General features: G+C 44.9%; 1 protein-coding gene across 2 annotated transcripts in view; it reads right to left on the bottom strand.

Moving 5' to 3' along the window:
- Positions 1-19,199, bottom strand: part of ANO4 (anoctamin 4) — a 428,231-nt gene that overhangs the window by 408,183 nt on the left and 849 nt on the right. For both annotated transcript variants that reach the window (XM_066262603.1, XM_066262613.1), the window contains exon 2: positions 8,628-8,714. In XM_066262603.1, the coding sequence (XP_066118700.1) occupies positions 8,628-8,714 (87 nt within the window). The remainder of the gene's footprint in view (positions 1-8,627; positions 8,715-19,199) is intronic.

Genomic DNA, 19,199 nt, shown 5'->3' with positions numbered 1-19,199 from the left:
TACTATGTGCTAGGCACTTTGTGTGATTCTAATCCTTACAGCAGTTGTACAAGGGGACTATCTATCACTAGTTGAGTTTCACAGACAAAGAAACTGGATCTCAACCTGCCCTGGGTCAAACAGCCAGTAAAGGCCAAAAATGAATTGGAGCCCAGATTTGTCTGACCCCCAGATCTATGTTTTCCCACTAAACTACGATGAACTTTTGTACAAAGCATGATGAAAGTTTAAAAGTAGAATAGAAATGTCCCCCCAGGATATCAAGAGCCTTTTTAGGTGGAAGGACTACTTTTCTTAATTTGAAATAGAAATCAAATTAAAATTCACAACAATAAACATTCAGAGAAAAATCCAGCTTTCTGGTTTCTTTTGAAAAATCTTTTGATGTTCTCCCACAGATCAAGCAACCGTGGCCCACATTCCCACATGGCAACTGCCAGCTGGAGTAACCACAGCAGCCAGGCTCTTCTTGAGGTGGAATGAAAAAATTCCACTCTGCCACAGACCCCACCACTCCCTAACACCCCACCTCCCAGCCTGCTTCACTCATTTGTTTTATATGCCTGACCTCTGCAGGCCTTTTCATTTGCAACGGAGATATAGAATTTAGGAATACCATGTAAGTGTAGTCAGGAAAAAAAATGCAAAGGTAGATTGACACAAAACAGTTGAGAATCATAAATGCCGGAGTAAGAAAACCAGATTTTAATTGACAGGCAAAACAATATTCCCAACAGTTTTTGAAGTGAAGACTGGAATAATCAAATTAATAGCAGCCAAAGTAGCCAGAATCTGTCCCTTCTTCCTCGGGTAGTGACCTCATCAGGAAGCTCCCTCTGACTCCCCCAAGCTGTCCTTGCATGACAAAGGGAGGCCAGGGAGCGAAGTGGCCGTGCAGGGACTGGAGGTGCACGGGAGAATGTCCTAACTGGGGGGAGGAGGGGGTGGACAAGAAAGCCCAAAAGGGACAATAAGGAAGGAGACTGGACGACAGTGTGGGGGGCAGCCCGCCCAGTCTGTGCTAGAAACCGCTCGAACACGGGTGTGTCGGTCCCTGTCTACACACCACAGGCCAGCGTTCTTTCTTTCCACGGGTGTCTCCCTCATGAACTGAGCAGCCCTGAAGGTCAGAGGGGGTCTCGGGCATCTCGGAAACTCCCACCTCATGTTTCTCTGTTGACTCTTTCCCTCCCCCCTCTCCCTGCCACGAGCATGAGGCCAGGCTCGGGGATGGCACTCAGGGACAGCACTGTCCACTGAACTGCTCTCAGATGCCAGCAGCGAGCAGACGATGCCAGAAAGAGGCTGTGCAGTGGAAGCCAGGTGAGCGCTCCTAAGGGACCATACATAAGGGCCAGCAGGAACGGAAGAGAGGATCTGAGACAGGTGCCCACGCTGGCACGGAAGGAAAGATGTGTGGGCTGCCGGGCAGCCTTGTCTCTCGCTGACAAGAGGTCAGAGAAGACTTCTGGCCAACAGAACAGTGGCTGTCCTCATCCTAACTGTGCCGGTCAGGACTGCCTTTGCAAGGACTGAGGAAGGCTGGGTGTGTTTTCAGATGTGAAGAGTTAGGGCTTTAGTGGAAATACCCACGTGGAGATGTCTGACAGGAGACTAGAAAAAGAGTGGAAAAGAGGATCAGGAGAAATGGGCCCAGAGTCGTGAATCTAGTATTTATCCACGGAGAAGACATGACTGAAGCCTGGAAATGAACAATCTACTTCATTGTCATAAAATAATAAAGTCACTAAAAATCACTATACTTAAAGCTCTACCAACAGCACCTGATTTTATTTTATTTTTTTTTCAATTTTATTTTAAAAAAAATTTTTTTTTAATGTGCCTTGACCGAGGGCCTTCAGCAAACTGAGTAACCCCTTGCTCGAGCCAGCGACCTTGGCGTCCAAGCTGGTGAGCTTTTTGCTCAAGCCAGATGAGCCCTCCCTCAAGCTGGCGACCTCGGGGTCTCGAACCTGGGTCTTCTGCATCCCAGTCTGACGCTCTATCCACTGCGCCACCGCCTGATCAGGCATCACAGCACCTGATTTTAAACCTCACAATAACCCTGTCCGGCAGAGCTATTATTCCCATTGACAGATGAGGAAACAGAGGCTAAGGGACACTGCAACTTCCCCAAGGTCAACAGCTACACAGAGATAACCATCACGACTCAAGCCCAGGCTCACTGAAAACAACACGGCACTCTGTACCACTGACCCATCCTGCCTCGCTAAGAGAGTAGGCAGCCAAATGGATTCTTGGGGCTGGAAACGGGGCCTGCTTCCCCGCAAATTGCTCTTAGGTTATTTATTCCCTCCTGAACAATTTTTCATGGCGGGATCTTGCTAGACCAGAATGCCCAAGGAAAGGGAAATGCTGACCAGCAAGAACGGGCTGACTCCGTTCTCAAGACACCCTTCCCGGCGAGTCACCAGGCTGGAAGGAGACTGCGTGGAACGCAGTGGAGGTCAGTGACTCTTCCTGGAGCAAGGGCTCTGGAGCCTCGAGATCTTCAACGGGAACACAAACTCTCAGGGTTCAGCAGAAGACTGAGTGATACTACTGACCTGGGACTAGCCCTCAACATGTTTGCGGGGCCAACCCTCTGATGCAAGTTTGTTTGTTTATTTTTGTGATCGACACTCTTGGATCTCCCACATCTGCGAAGAGTGTCCTGGGCCACAGAAATGAAATTCCAGAAGGCTACCTTTAAAGCGATGTCGTCATTATGTTTTTATTACAAAATGTGGAAGCCCATTATGTTCTAGGTACACCAGAGAGTCCTTTCACAAGAGGGATAATTACAGGACAATGCGTTCGGTGTGAGTAGAGCCCTCAGCACAGAGGCAGTAAGTACGGTAATTTTTAGTGGGTTTATTATTTTAATTTTTTTTGTGTGCGTGTATTTTTCTGAAGCTAGAAACGGGGAGAGACAGTCAGACAGACTCCCGCATGTGCCCAACCGGGATCCACCCGGCACGCCCACCAGGGGGCGACGCTCTGCCCACCAGGGGGCGATGCTCTGCCCCTCCGGGGCATCGCTCTGTCACTACCAGAGCCACTCTAGCGCCTGGGGCAGAGGCCAAGGAGCCATCCCCAGCGCCCGGGCCATCTTTGCTCCAATGGAGCCTTGGCTGCGGGAGGGAAAAAGAGAGACAGAGAGGAAGGAAGGGGGAAGGGGTGGAGAAGCAGATGGGCGCTTCTCCTGTGTGCCCTGGCCGGGAATCGAAGCCGGGACTTCTGCACGCCAGGCCAACGCTCTACCACTGAGCCAACCAGCCAGGGTGGGTTTATTATTTTAGAAAGAGATTATTCATCCCCAGACTTCAACCACACCTTGTGTGTGGATGCATCGCAGGACTTGCCTGGCAGCTTCATTCAGAAAGTCTTCTCTTTCCATAGCCCCACCTTCCTAGGAAGCCACTATACAGAACAGGGCACCATATAAGAGTTCTACGTTTAACAGTCCCAAGAATCTCTGGACTCACCACCATTTCAGGTTTTATCACTTTTAATAAACTTATAGCTGATTTACAGCATATTCTTAATTTTGGAAAGATATTGTTTATATTGTTCAGCTAAAAAAAGTCTTTTTTTTGAAGTTTAGGAAATTACTACATCATTTACTCCAGAAATGGTGTTCATTAGCAAATATTTTAATTTGTGTTATTGATAAAAATGAGCTATGGTAAGATCTGCATAATTATGTTGAAATATAAATGGACCAGGCTAAATTTAAAAATAGCAATGAGGTCAGAGTATTTTGAGAGGATAACCAATCATTCGGGGGAACAGCTGATATCCAAGTGTCCCTCACCCTCAACCCTCTCCCCACGCAGGAAATGGGGTCTCAGTTCATGTTGACTTCTAACACCCATGACACCCAAAATCATAGACATGTAAGGGACACTCAAAATTGTAGGCTGTCTTGAGAAAGAATGATGTTAATTTTAATTCACTGTAAAGTTCTTCAGTCTCTCATACATGGGCTAAATGGGATTTGTGCCCGGAGAATAAGGAGTTATCTAAGGGTCTCATGGATACATAGGTTTCAGAAGGAGTCACTTTTCTGGTTCTTGAAATTTTTGGACAACTCTGCTTTGGGCAGGACATAGGTTCCTATAGGAAGTACATTCACAGGAAATCCACAAGTGTGCTATTTTCTTAAATGGAATTTCCTCACAAATGTGACACTTCTCTGTGAGATGACTCTATTGTAAGAAGGACCGAAGTTCATGGGATAAAGGAAAACAAAAGGAGCTTGAGAAAGGACTCCTGGATGATGCAGTGATCTTCCCTCCCTCCAATCTGAGTCTGAGGTTGTACATAATTTTCTACTTTTACTATAAATATTGCAAAAGTGTTTTCTGCTGAACAGACTGTGGGCTTCAGACACGGCCTGATGCCTGTGCAGAATCCATCTGCTCCTCTTGTTCCTGACAGAATCATATTTTGTTTGGGGATTCATTTCAATCCCACTCAGTCACGTGACTCAGGACAAGTGGACCTCACCCTCACCGCCCTCCCCCCAAGCAACATGGGTCTAAAGATAAAGGGTAATTTCATCTCCCTTGTCCACGTTGCAGGAAGGAGAGTCATGTGGCCCACTCCCACCCAATGAGATAGGAGAAGTCAGTGAGATACTTTGGAGGAAAGAGTTTCAGTTCTCCAAGAGAAAGCCTGAGGAAGGCGCCAAAGCTCCCTTCCCTCCGACCACCGACCACCGCTGTGGCTAAATGCAAGTCCTGGAAGCACGGCAGCCCCCGGCCGCCATCAGCAAGAGAAATGCTCTGAGGAGAGCACAGGGGAGAAGGTCTTCCGCATCACTGAGCAGCTCCCTCAACCTTTCTGCAGGGCAGGCCTGCCTCTGCTCTCCGCGTCCTGTGAAATAATAGATTTCCTTACAGTTTCAGTTTGAAGTCAGGCAATGCAAGCATTCAGGGGCCTCTTGGTTACCCCATCACTTCCTGAGAAAACTGCGTGTCTGTCAGGGACAATGATGTAGGTCAGTAAGAATCTGCTACATTTGTTTCCTGGGCTGTTGTGAGAAAGGACCACAGACTGGGTGGCTTAAAACAACGGAAATCTACCCTCTCACAGTTCTGGGGCTAACAGTATAAAATCAATTGTCAGCAGGCTGAGCTCACCCTGCAATCCCTAGAGGGGTCAGTTCCATGCCTTTTTCTCAGCTTCTGATTTTGCTGACAATCCTTGGTCCCTACACTTACAGACACATCAATCCAATCCCTGCCTCTGTCATCGCTCGGTGTTCTTCCTGTGTCTCTTCTTATAAGGACACTAGTCATATTGGATAGGACCCACCCTATTTAAGTATGACCTCGTCTTAACTGGATTGCACCAGCAAAGACCCCACTCTCAAATAAGGTCACATTCACAGGTACCAGGCATTAGAACTTCAACTTATCTTTTCGGGGAAGGACAAGTCAACCCAGAACACCCTGACACGGGTGTTCACAGCTAACTAGACCAGGGAAGGGCACTGGACCCATGACCAGCCAGTCTGCAAGATGGCAAGTGATAAGCGTCTTGTCCAGTGGGAGACAGCTTAGCTAGGTTGTAACCCCAGCTCTTATGATGCTTTTACTATCTTAGTATCTTCAAGTAACTTTTTTTAATCTCTAGAGAATTTAGTTTCCTCATCTGTAAAATGGGGATAATAACAGTATCTACCTTGAGATTGTTGTGAGGATTAAAAGAATAAACAGAGAAAAAGTACCTACAACAGTGCTTGGCAGGAAGCAAACTCCCAAAGAGTATTAGCTACCAGATGGTCCTCACTTCTACCCTTTTGCTTCACTCATTAGTGTCTAAAAAGAGAAGTTTGTTCACAGTTCATCACTCCTCAGTGCTTTGCAACCTAGCTCCTACCCACCATCCACAGACATGGCACTGGGGATGTCACCAGAGCAGACCTTAACTTTAACTCTCCACAGTCTCCCCTGCTAGAAATTCTTTGGGATTTCCAAGAAATGTGCTCATTTTGTCTACCCACTTCTGTCATTATTTCTACCCTAATTGCACTTCCCCCGAAGATTGGTCCTTGGCCCTCTATACACTCAATGTTGTCTTCATGTCCTGCCCTCTCTCTCTACTGTTCCATTTTCCTGTGGGGCATTTTGAGGAGGGGGTGGTTTCATGGGCATCTCAAACCCAACACATCTAACCTATGGCCACCACATCATCTTCTTATTTCTCTATTTCTAGGAGTGGTTCAGACTCCCCGTCACCCTGACTCATAACCTCAGGGCACACTTGTCTTTCCCGCATCCAGTCAACGGCTGGTCCTGGCAGCTCTTCCATGTCCCCCTCCAGACCTGCCTATTATCCCACCTCCCGAGTTCATTACCGTCTCATGTCAAGATCATAGTCACAGCTACTCACTCTGTCAGAGACACCCGACTCTCCCACATGAAACCCATTCTGTTCACCGCTGGACAAACCTTTCATCCATGGGTTCATCTTGTCACTCCCCTACTCTGAACTCAAAATGACCACCCGGTGCTTAGTAAATGTCTTTAGGAATGACATTTTAGGTTAGGTTAGTGTTTTCAAACCAGGGCCCAGGAGCACTCCACAAGAATTGTTAAATTGCTTTTATTTTCCATTTAAAAGTGAATGTAACCACCTAAAAATTAATAGGTGCCTATTGTGAACCAAGTTCTGCCACTTAATTTTGGTGCCTGGGTTTGCTTATGGGATCCCATCAAGTTGGCACCAACTGATACACTGAACGAGAAAAGGGGAGAGAGGGATATGTCAAGGTACATTCACATCAAATGAGGATCCAATAACCTCACCTGAGTGAGCACTAATAGACATTTCACAGTGGGGTGGACAGAGAAAGCTGGTGGCCAAGCAGAGTCGCCACACAATACCCAGCAGTGACCTGTCTGAGTCTATCCCTCGGCCGCGGAACTACAGCGCCTTACAAGTGGCGACCGCCTTCTAGCAAAATAACAACAGATCACATTAATGTGGTAAGTTTGTGTTTTCTTGCTTTACAGTGTTTTAAAATTTTTTGGTAAATGTGATTTGATTTTTATGGCTATTTGAAGTATGGGAATATACTTAGTTTTTTTGTCTGAACACACTTAAGCATCCTTATAATAAAAGTAACTTAAATCCATCTTAGAGGTTTATACTTATTTCTTTTCATAGGGGTCCATGCTGCTGGAATTGGAGAAACCATGACACAGTGTTTAAGTCCATGAGCTTTTTAGCCAAGCAGACCTAGATTGAAGTCTTGGGCACCTTAAATTCTGGCTGGGCGGCAAAGAACATGCTTCCTCTTCTAATAAGATGGGGAAGTAACAATAACTTCCTTACAGAGTCCTCAGTAAGTAAAAAAAATGTATGTCAAAGGCCAACAGCAGCTGGCAAATAAGAACAAGTTGATGTTGGCTGCCATTCTCATCAACGTCCTTTTTCTCGTAACGTGGTGGCCAAGCTTCTGGAATCAAGAGAATGTTGAAAGGACATGGAAGGAAGAGGATGGATTCAGCAAATTGAAAAGTAATCAGGGGCCCTGGCCGGTTGGCTCAGCGGTAGAGCATCGGCCTGGCGTGCGGGGGACCCAGGTTCGATTCCCAGCCAGGGCACACAGGAGAAGCACCCATTTGCTTCTCCACCCCCCCCCCCTTCCTCTCTGTCTCTCTCTTCCCCTCCCGCAGCCAAGGCTCCATTGGAGCAAAGATGGCCCGGGTGCTGGGGATGGCTCCTTGGCCTCTGCCCCAGGCACTAGAGTGGCTCTGGTTGTGGCAGAGCAACGCCCAGGAGGGGCAGAGCATCGCCCCCTGGTGGGCAGAGCATCGCCCCCTGGTGGGTGTGCCGGGTGGATCCCGGTCGGGCGCATGCAGGAGTCTGTCTGACTGTCTCTCCCCGTTTCTAGCTTCAGAAAAATACAAAAAAAAAAAAAAAAAAAAAAGAAAAGAAAAGTAATCAGGGTCACTCTTTCCTTTCTGAGAGAAATAAAACGTGTTTAAGCTTGATCCGCTGGGAGAGTGTTTGGAGAGCACACTGTGTTCTCCTGTCTCCTGCAAGGGTCCCTCGTCGTCAAGGGGAAGTACAGACAACAACACGCTCCAAGCTGTAGACTTGAAGCTTCTGAGCAGTCAGGAGACAGGGCAGCTGGTACACACAGAACAGCTAGCATTCAGCAGCACCAACTTGCTGTTATTGTTTGCATACATCCATACTTCTCATGTACTGTAGGCATGAATCTCATACACACTTATGGGAAATTAAGTATGTTTTCTATTTACAGCGGTGATATAAAATTTCTTTTTAAATTAGATGACTAAAAAACTAAAAAGTAATGCCAGTTTTAATAGTAAGCACACAGTCATACAGGTGATACACAAATGAAAGAGATAAAAGAAATAAAGAAAATCTCTCTGGACCACCAGGCCTCTGTCCATTTCTATGTAAATGCAATAAGGATCCACAAGAGGGCGCCCCAGCAAGGTACATCCACAAGTAGTAGCTCTAATTCTGAAAATGAAGGCTCATGCGACTGCATTTTCTACTCACTCCTTCCTTAGTCTTCAAAACCCCCACCCTTCCAGGCAACAGTAAATTTTATAAAACAAAGTAACACAATTTCTCACCTATGGTGATCTGGCTGACACAACTGTAGTAGCTGCCCGTTGTTGTTGCGGAGGAAAGGTTATAGCTCCCACTGCTCACGTCCTTGTCTGTTAAGAAAATAAAAGAGGAGGTCAATTATATTCTGGGAGATGCCATGACCACAATGTAACTATATGATTGCTGGAAAATGAACCAGCTCTCCAGGTCTCATACTCACTCAGTCATCATGCCTAGGCAGGTGCTAGGTACCAGGTGCTAGGAACATTTCAACAACCCAGACTACCTACACTGACCATTTCAGCTCAGTGTCACTGTTATTACAATGGAGGCAGGAAGAGTCCTGGTGGTGGGGGGCAGAGCGGCAGGTGAGAGAACACCTGATCCAGACTGGAGGGTATCATGTAAGGCTTCCTGGAGGAAGTGACAGCTACACAAAAACCTAAAGGTGAACACTATCTGACGAAACAAAAAAGGGGCTAAGTGGAAGCAAAGCACCTGGCAGAGAGTGACACCACACCTGGAGGCTCCCAGGCCACTGACCGCTTGTGAGTGGGCAGCTGAATGCAGTAAGGAGAGGACAGGTAAATGGTGGCCGGACTACGAAGTGTCTTATAATCCAGGTTAACCAGTGTGGATCACTTTGCCGCAGCACGGAGAACGGAGGGGAGCAGGGGGAGATGAGAAGCAGAAAGACTCCTCTGTGAGGCGGCAGCAATAGACTGATAAGAGGCGACACAGGCCAAACCAGGAGAGAAGTGGAGACAGAAGTGGGACTCCCTTTAAGGTTAAAAGTTTAACACACCACCTTGGATTCCTCACTCCCGTGAACAGGAGACATTCTAGACAGAAGGGGCAAACCTCACATTTACATAATGTCTTCGCATTTTCACCTACATCGTCTCACACACCAGGTTAACACAGGGCAACACCACCTCACATCTGTGATGGACAGGCTGAGACTCAGGCATACCACAGCATGTGCGAGAGCACAGCTCAAATCAAGATGAGAACTGCTACAAAGTGTTGATGAAACATGGCAGGGCATAAATAAATGATTTTGAAATATCAAAATAAATGCATATGATCCTCTAATATAAAATACTACAGGTTAGAGACAAAGAATCATCATAGCAATGGTTGCAAAACTGGCCTGAAGGAAGTACCTGAATGCTTTATGTTAGGTGGTACTTGGAAAACTTTGAAACTCTGCTCTACAATGGTGAAAACTATAGGTAGGAGGGAGAAAATATAATGGTAAAGAATTAGCCAAGTGCATTCAAAGAGAAAGAGTTCCTGGAAACAGAGGGAGTCAGATTTTAAAGACAGAGTGATGTGGGTCAGTAGAGAAGGTAAACTTTCTTCAGGTAAAGTTCTGCTGGTAAACTTTCTTCAGAGGAAAGAATTGCAGGCACCAGGTCGGAGGCAGGAAACAGGAATCATCTGCAGGGGCGTCTGTGCGCCTGGGTTTGGGAGCACTTGGAAAGTATTGACAGAAGCATATGGTGAGCCAGAGGGCAGAATAACAGCGGTGTCCCTCCACAGCCACATCAGGGCCATGCAGGTCCACCAACAGCGAGGTCAAATGCAAAAAAAAAAAAAGATTTTAAAGCTATTTTTAACATGAGAAAAATAATTCTAGCAAGTGCATGCGGCCAACTGCTCCCCTAAGAAACGCTCCGTCTCCACCTTCCAGGGGCTTCCTAAGTACCGGGCACACCCTCAGCAGTGGAGCGGTGAGACTGCACAGACATCCCTCAGAGACACTGCAGGTTCCGTGCCAGACCACAGGAATATAGCAACTATCACAGTAAAGCAAGGCACACACAGTTTTTGGTTTCCCAATGCATATAAAAATTTTATTTACAGTATACTGTAATCTATTAAGTGTACAATATTTATATCTAAAACACTGTATATACCTTAATTAAAAAATTTTTTTTTGGTATTTTTCTGAAGTGAGAAGTGGGGAGGCAAAGAGACAAGACTCTCGCATGCACTCAACCAGGATCCACCAGGCATGCCCACCAGGGGAAGATGCTCTGCCCATCTGGGCCATTGCTCCGTTGCAACCAAAGCCATTCTAGCGCCTGAGGCAGAGGCCATGGAGCCATCCTCAGCACCCAGGCCAACTTCGTTCCAATGAAGCCTTGGCTGTAGGAGGGGAAGAAAGAGACAGGAAGAAAGGAGAGGAGGAAGGGTGGAGAAGCAGATGGGCGCTTCTCCTGTGTGCCCTGGCCAGGAATTGAACCTGGGACTTCCACATGCCAGGCCGATGCTCTACTACTGAGTCAACTGGCCAGAGCCAATTTTAAAATATTTTATGGCTACAAATGCTAACTACCACCTGAGCCTGGTGGAAAGAGGGTGCTGACACACTTGCTCTAAGGACTGCCACATACCTCCAGTGTGTGAGGAAACGCAGGATCTGTAAGGGCACTGAAGAGAAGCACAGTAAAACAAGGTGTGTCTGTACACTTTTGCCTGCGATCCAAAAGCAGAACATCTCTATGAAACCTTTAGTAAGCCAAACTGGACAGAAATGAAGAAACAAGGACATTTAAAAATCCCTTCCAGGTGACCTGGCCGGTTAGCTCAGTCAGTTAAGAGCATCATCCAGAAACACGGGTTCGATCCCTGGTCAGGGCACATATGGGAAGCAACCAATGCATGCAGGACCGAGTGGAACAACAGATGAATGCTTCCCTTCCCCCTCCCCTCTCTCTCCTTTCCTCTATCTCTCTGAAAATAAGAAACAAATTAAGCCCTTGCCGGTCGGTTGGAGCATTGTCCCAGAGCACAGAGATTGCCAGTTTGATTCCTGGTCAGGGCACATACAGAAGCAACTCCATATTCCTGTCTCTCTCTCTCTCTCCCTGCCTCTCTCTAAAAAAAGAAAGAGAGAAAGAGAGAAGGAAGGGAGGGAGGGAGGGAGGGAGGGAGGGAGGGAGGGAAGGAAGGAAGGAAGAGAAAGAAAGAAAGAAAGAAAGAAAGAAAGAAAGAAAGAAAGAAAGAAAGAAAGAAAGAAAGAAAGAAAGAAAGAAAGAAAGAAGGAAAAAAAAGAAAAGAAGAAAACCTCTGGGCTTCGTTCGTCTAGTGAACACAGGACCACTGTAGGTCTTTCATGAAGCCAATTCTGTAACAAACTTTTGCCAAGCAGGGACTTCCTGTACTGGTTAACTGTTTGTGTATCAAGGGCAGACCTAGGTGTTATTCAATCTTGTCATTTCCGGAGCTTAGCACTGTCCCTGGCATAAGGAATATCTTCAACACATGTTCATTGGTTGAAAGAAAGAAAAGAATGCCTGAAATGAAAGAACAAACAAGTGGCCGTTCCCCCTTCCCATCTATTACAATTTCATGAGTCGTTGATGTGATCAAAGACAAAGAGCACTGGGCTGGGAATCAGCCGACCTGGGCTTCACACCCAGGTCTGCTGGATATTACTTTCCTGCACTTGCTCAGACACCGCTTTGCTTTTATGGAAGACTTACACCTGTACCTGTTTTCAGTAACGGAAAGAAAGAAACCCGAAAGGATTTTTGTTTTTAAATAAATGATCATTGTTTCTTTGTTTTTCTCCATTTGGGTTTCTTTTAGTATTGTTTTTTTTTCACCTGAAAATGGTGACAATAATGCTTATCTCACTTTTGAGGGGGGTTGGGGGGGAAGATGTGGTATGGTTAAAATAATTCAGCTTCACAAAATGCAGAGTTTGCAAATAATTCAGTATATATTTGTGGAACGAGCTGAACCAACAAAACCCAGACCAAAAACATATCAGAGTGCTCTAACTGCGCTAAAGTTGTCTTTCTTAATTCTTTTTAAATGCTTCACCCACGATAGATCCTTATAAGATTCTGGAAGTGAGGTGACCTTCAAGGGACAAGGTCAATGGCATCAAAGGTGCTGAGAGAGAGAGAGCGTAGGAGGAGAAGGGAAAAAAGGGAAGGAGAGCTTGATTGAGATTTACAAGCACAGAAATCCCAATAGATGGGCATTTGACAGATGAAGGGAAAAAACATACTCAGAAATTAGTAATCAACAAAGAAGCAGAATGCCTAAATTAGTAATGAATGCCTGGGAAGAGGCCGTGAATAAATTTGAATGGTAAAACTATTGAAATGGGAATTATATGTGAATAGTAAAAATAGGGCGTAATTTTGGTGGCAATATCTTTAAAAAGACTCAAGTACAAAGATGTGTGGCAGTTACGGTACAAGGTGACTCTGCATCAAGGAAGGTGTACGAATTAAACAAAAATGCTAATTTTATAGGAAAATTTGAGTATCTACTTAATCCTTTAGGAACCAACTGAAGTTAAGGTTTTAAAAATCACGTAACTAATGGAAAAACCTGAGACTCTGAATGAGATGAATAAACGTCTGTAAATTCTGAAGTCAGTATTTAGATTATACACCTGGTTTCAACCCTTGGGCATGTTATTTCATCTCTAAGTGGCTCCATCTCCCCATACATACAGCAGGACTAATAAAGGCACCTACCTTATAAGGCAGCGCATAGAAAGTGTTCGTAGCACTTATTTTATATTTTAAAAAGCCTCAGGACATCTATGAAATGAAATACCCACAGCAAAGAAAATGAAGCTACCCAAAATATTACAGACAGATCTCACAATCATTTTGTTGCATGAAAGAGGCAGCACAAACCAATACATGATTCTATTTATGAAAATTCCACAACAAAACTAAATTATATTCTTTACAGATGCATAAAAAGGTAAAGAAAGTAACATGATAACTAGCACAAAAGTCGACACTGTGGTTGCATTTGTGGGAAAAAGAAGGCATTCCGAACTGTGGGAGGGCCCAGGGTGCAGGGTGGGCTCTGTGGTCCTGGGAATGCTCTGTTTCTTGACCTGGGTGGTGGCCACATAGTAGTCACTGTATAATTATTTGTCACTTAAAAAATTTGTCTTGCCCATTTGTCTGTATGTAACATCTAGTGCCACAAATATATATATATATATATACACACATATATAAATACATATATACAAATGTATATATATTTATATATAAAATACATTTTATATATATTTTTATATATGAATATATATATTTTTAGAAATAAAAAGGAGAATTCATGACAAGGCAAACAAGGAATGTGAATTCTGAAAGAGCATTCAGAAAATGAAATGGCAGTAGAATGAGATGACACTTGCTGTCGAACACTTTCTCTTTGCCAGGCGCTGTGCTAAACATTCATCATTTCACTCTCATGCATTATTTCACGTCGGCTTCAAAACAACTCACTCAAGGTGGCTCTCATTATTACACCACGCAGAAGAGGAACTAAAGGCTCACAACATTCAGGAACTCAATCGGAGTCACACTCGTGAAAAGTGACAGAGCTGGGATGGAAACCTAGGTGTGTCACACACCAGGCAGACGCTGGAGAAGAGAGGCACAGACAGAGTGGGGCGGAAGAGCATCACCAGCCAGGGATCCTGGACAGTCTCGTGCCTGATGGGCTAAGCATGAGGCTCTATAGGGACCAAGACAGACATCAACTCGTGTAGACTGTTTTCAGAGGCCAACCTAACAGAAACGTGTGACAAAATTAACACACTTTTTTTTACCCAATTATTTTGGGTATACTCATAAACCAGGGGTCCCCAAACTTTTTACACAGGGGGCCAGTTCACTGTCCTTCAGACCGTTGGAGGGCCGGACTATAAAAAAAACTATGAACAAATTCCTATGCACACTGCACATATCTTATTTTAAAGTAAAAAACCAAAACGGGAACAAATACAACATTTAAAATAAAGAACAAGTCAATTTAAATCAACAAACTGACCAGTATTTCAATGAGAACAATGCTGCTCTCACTGACCACCAATAAAAGAGGTGCCCCTTCCAGAAGTGCGGCGGGGGCTGGATAAATGGCCTCAGGGGGCCGTAGTTTGGGGACCCCAGCTCATAAACCATAGGATCTTACACCACCACCACCAACAAAAATCAGGCCCATCTCAACATTGGAACTATTTTACCCCTCATCGTAACCACAGCGAAAAAGCCAGTGCCTATTACAACATTCCACTGAACGTGGGATTCTGGTAAACACGTAGGCAAATCTAAACAAAAACAGTTCCACAGAGGGGACTTGTCCTTATAGTCCAAATTGAAGACTGTTGGGAGAGGACTTACCCTGAGAGGTCCCTGAGAGGTCCCAAGAAAGGAACCAAGTCAGATGAGGAGGGTCAGTGGGGGTGGACCTCATCAAGGCAGAGGGAGGTATGTTTCAGAGCAAAGTCCAGGCACCTCAGCGGACCTGGTGTGGTCAGCCACACTAAACCCACACCCTCCCTAAACGGCGGGACGCTGGGGCTTAGGGCTGCAGCAGAGAAGGGTGGTCAGCTCCCTGAGAGCCTTGTCTGTGAAACTAGGGAGGTTAGACTTTGACCTGTAAGCAGAGAGGAGCCCTTGAAGAATCAAAAACAGAAACAGAATCAGGGCTCAGATTTGTCAGTGGGGCGTGGAGGGGCCGGGACTAGAGGCAGGGAGACCAGCTGGGAGGTTGTCACTACAGTCAGAGTGAAGACTTGAAGTAAGAAGAATGAACGAGATTGGCAACTGAGAGTACACTGGCTGGGATTGGCAGTTGATAGTAACAGCTAATGCTTACTGATACAAGTTCTATTGCATTTAAACCTCAGAGTGACTCCATTTTAGAGATAAGAAAACTGAGGAACAGGAGGTGACAGGGAGGACTCAAAAGGACTGCCAGAATTCTGGCCTGGGTGATTGAATAGAGCACACTGGCCCCTGCCAACCTCTCCTGGCTCAGCTGGCATCCTCACCAGCACCACCTGCTAGGGGCTCCCTCTCAGCCCGTCATCCCTTCCCTTCACCTTTGTTCATGCTGCTGCCCCTCCCTGGAATGCCCTCCTGCTCCCAGCTGTCCTTTTAACATGTTTCCTCCAAGTAACTGTTCCTAGCCCATCCCCCCCTGCTCCAGCCCCTCCCCTACACCAGTGCACTGTCCTTCTCAGTTTAGGAGTCCACCTTCTCCAGCTGACCCCGCCGTCTGCGAGAGAAATGGGGAGACCTCATTTATTCTGGTACCTGGGTCCCGGCTAGAGTCTGAGGCATAGATGGAGCTGAGCAGCTGTACCACTGGGACTATAGGAAACAGGGACAGCAGAGGACTTCTGTTTTGGATACATAGACTTTAAGACACTAGAGTGGTGGACAAGTAGAAACATCTAGCAGACAGCTGAGTATACAAGCATAGTATAAACATACTAGGGAGAAGTTCTGAGTTGATGATTTTGATTCAGGAGTCACCTGAATAAGACAAAATCATAGGAGGAAATTATAGGGTCTCATCTCATCACCTCTCTCCATTCCCGTGTTGCACAGTGAGGCTTGACTCTCACAACACCCCCTTCCCTTAGCCTCTTCCAATCACAAGTCCTGAGCTTTTGGTCATCCCCAGTCTATTAGCCTTTGCTCAAGCCACGCCTTCTGCCTGGAATTACCCACACATTGACCCATACAGCCCTTGATTTTCTGCCTCTTTCTAACTACACCTGGACCCCAGGCTCCACAGCCAAACTCTCTAGATTTGCATTTGGACTTCACATTCGTTATGTAAGGCTAAGTAAATTCTTCCATCTGTCTGAGCCTCAATTTCTTCGAATGAATATGGAGTAACATTGGACTAATTTCTTAAAGGTTGTTGTAAGATTAAAATAAAATAATTCAGGTACAGTGCCATTATTATTGTCTGGGTCCCAGCACACACCACACTTCAACTTAAAATGCAGAAAATTTTGTGGTCTCAGTTTACAGGCTTCCTACTAAGACACTGACCTTGCACTTGGAGCCACTGTCTCACATTTGGTCTGATCAATGTCACAGTCACAGCTGAGAGTGAGATTATAAAGCCAAGGACAGAACAATACTCCCTAAACAGAAGGACAAGTCCACAAAAAAAGATGCAATATAAAATGTAGGAGGAATATGAGAGAATGGATATAACAAATAATATTGTTTCTAATTGCATTTCCTTCTTGTCTTCTACTTGCACTCTCTGCAGTAGCCATACTAACCTTCTAACTAACCTTGAATATGACAAGCTCCTTCTTGACCCAGGGCCTTTGCACCTACTGTTCCCTTTGCCAGGAGTGTTTTTTCCCATACATATAGAATTCCTTCAGTTAGGTCTTTACTCAAATACCTCCTCGTGGAGGCTTTCCCTATCTGAAATAGCCCCACTGTGCTGTATAAGCTCCTTGGGCCCCTTATTAAGCCTCGTCAAATCTGAAAATAACAGCACAATGCCAGACTTGTCTAACCCCAAGTCTCTTCCTGGTTCATCCCGGGACATGGCCCTGTGTCTCCTTTTGCATGGCCAAGAACAAATCAAGTCCCAGTCATTTCTCTCTAAAAGGGACTTGTCACCCATCCTTGGTCTTATGCACATGGTTATATAATGAGCTAAAAGCAGTTAAAAACCAAAACCATTTAAAACGACAAAGGAAAGAAAAGCATCAGCGGTGAGCACAAAAGGTGAAAGCATTAGAAATCCAGAAATTTTAAAACTACATCCTCCATTCAAGATATATTTATTAGAGGGCATAATATAGTTATTGATTACCCTAATCTCATTTTGTATTTCTAGAATGTGTGAGTCTAGAGAGTCTAGACGGCTGCCTGAATGTAAAAGCTCATGCTCAGAAGGAGCAGGTTGCAATATAGGATCAAAAGCACATATTTAGATAGGAAGCTGATGAGGTTTACAGGAAGCTGCCACTAGTGAAACACACGCGTAAACCAGATTTCTCGCTCTCCTCGGGAACCTGAAAGCACACGGTCTACAGTATAACTGTTCCTGCTCTCGGCAGCTCCTGTGCTGAGCCAGGACCGAAGGCATTTATTAAATCAGGCAAGTGCACATCAAAATTGAATCCTATTAATTCCAGCTGAGAAACTTAGACCATCCCCCATCATACCATCTAAACCCATATCGGAGAGAATTGAAAGGGGACATTTTTTTTTTTTTTAAAGCACTTTGATTTTCAGAGAGATGATTTGTGGAAGATTCCAGAGCTGGCTCAAGCTCTAATCAGATAAGGATATTGACAGTGCCCAAGCTGTCAAGGGTGAGGAATATATTCATTGTGCTCAATTTTGTTTTTTCCTCTACTTGTTCACTCGTTTGAAAACACTGATGGGCTAACTTGTCTTGTCTCGGGGTCACCATTGACGTGCACTTGGTGATCAAGTGTATTCACCACTTTAAGAATAGAGGAGGGAGCAGACTGGGTCAAGGATATATTTTAAATGGCACAAATTCTAAAAGATATATTTATTTAAATCCGTTTCAGTTCCCGCTAAGGTTCTAAAGAGAACTTCCCCGTGTAATTCTTAGTTGCCAAAAGAAAGAAAAAAATGATCGTTTCCCGCCGCCCCCCTTTTCCTTTAATTACTGAAACATGCTTGCTTTTCAAAAACAGTTACACCGCTTCATTTTCTCCACCTGGGTACCCAGTTAAGCTTTTAAAGCTTCTAGAGATTTCTAGAACTGATTGTTACATAAATAAACCTATTGCTGACAGTTCCCACAGGGAAATTGACTGTGGGAATCTAACGTGATATAAAAACTAGAAGTTAAATCCCTTAGATAGAAAAAGGAGTAAAAGATTTCTGCCAATGAATGTGCCTAAACCACCACCAGAATGTTGACCAGTCCCCCAGATGGTGACCCAAGATTGACAATGGTGTATGTTACTTGTGCAGCAGGAGCAAGAACAACTCACAACCCAGCAGAAAATGCTCTGAGTAAGGTGATAAAAGCAACTAGCATGCACTGTGTGTAACCTGCTAACTCGTTAGCAGTTCGCAAGCATCAGTCACAAACCTTCAGGGCCACCTGAGTGATCATCTATCTAAAGCAGTTCAAAGTCCTAAGAAAGAGAGACTGACCTCTTTAACCTTGGAAAAATGAGCAGGGGACATCACTGGCCTAGAGAATAAAGCCTCCATGCCAAAGAGCAGAAATTTCCCTCTCAACAACTCCAGGCTTGAAAATGTCCCTGCAGAACATTCCCCAACAACTGCTCGCTACCTGCACGTTTAAAACACAAAAACTAGATATTACCGGAGCAACAACTGATTGCAAGCTGGGGAAGGGAGAGAGTTCTACTGGAGTTTCTGCTTCCTATCACCCAGTCTCGGCAGCATCTCTGATAAAAGACTACAGAGAACAGCTTCTTCCACGCAAGCAGGAACACTGATTTGAGAAAGAAAAAAAAAGAGAAAGAAAAGAAAGAAAGAAAGAAAGAAAGAAAGAAAGAAAGAGAGAGAGAGAGAAAGAAAGAAAGAAAGAAAGAAAGAAAGAAAGAAAGAAAGAAAGAAAGAAAGAAAAGAAAGAAAGAAAGAAAAAGGCCTCATTGACTTCCCCAGTGCGCTGGGGTTTTTAAGTCCAAAACCTTCACACCGCGATTTAGTTTTCCTTAAGAATTTTGCAATGCCTTTTAAAAAGTAACAATAATAACAACATATATTTCTTTATCCAAAAATTAAAAAGAGGGAGAAAATAATGCCTTGTATTTCGATGGAGTT

This window comes from Saccopteryx bilineata, chromosome 1, assembly GCF_036850765.1.
Source record: "Saccopteryx bilineata isolate mSacBil1 chromosome 1, mSacBil1_pri_phased_curated, whole genome shotgun sequence".
NCBI lineage: Eukaryota > Metazoa > Chordata > Mammalia > Chiroptera > Emballonuridae > Saccopteryx > Saccopteryx bilineata.
Note: the sequence above shows the minus strand (reverse complement) of the source record. Positions and strands in the feature narration are given on the sequence as shown.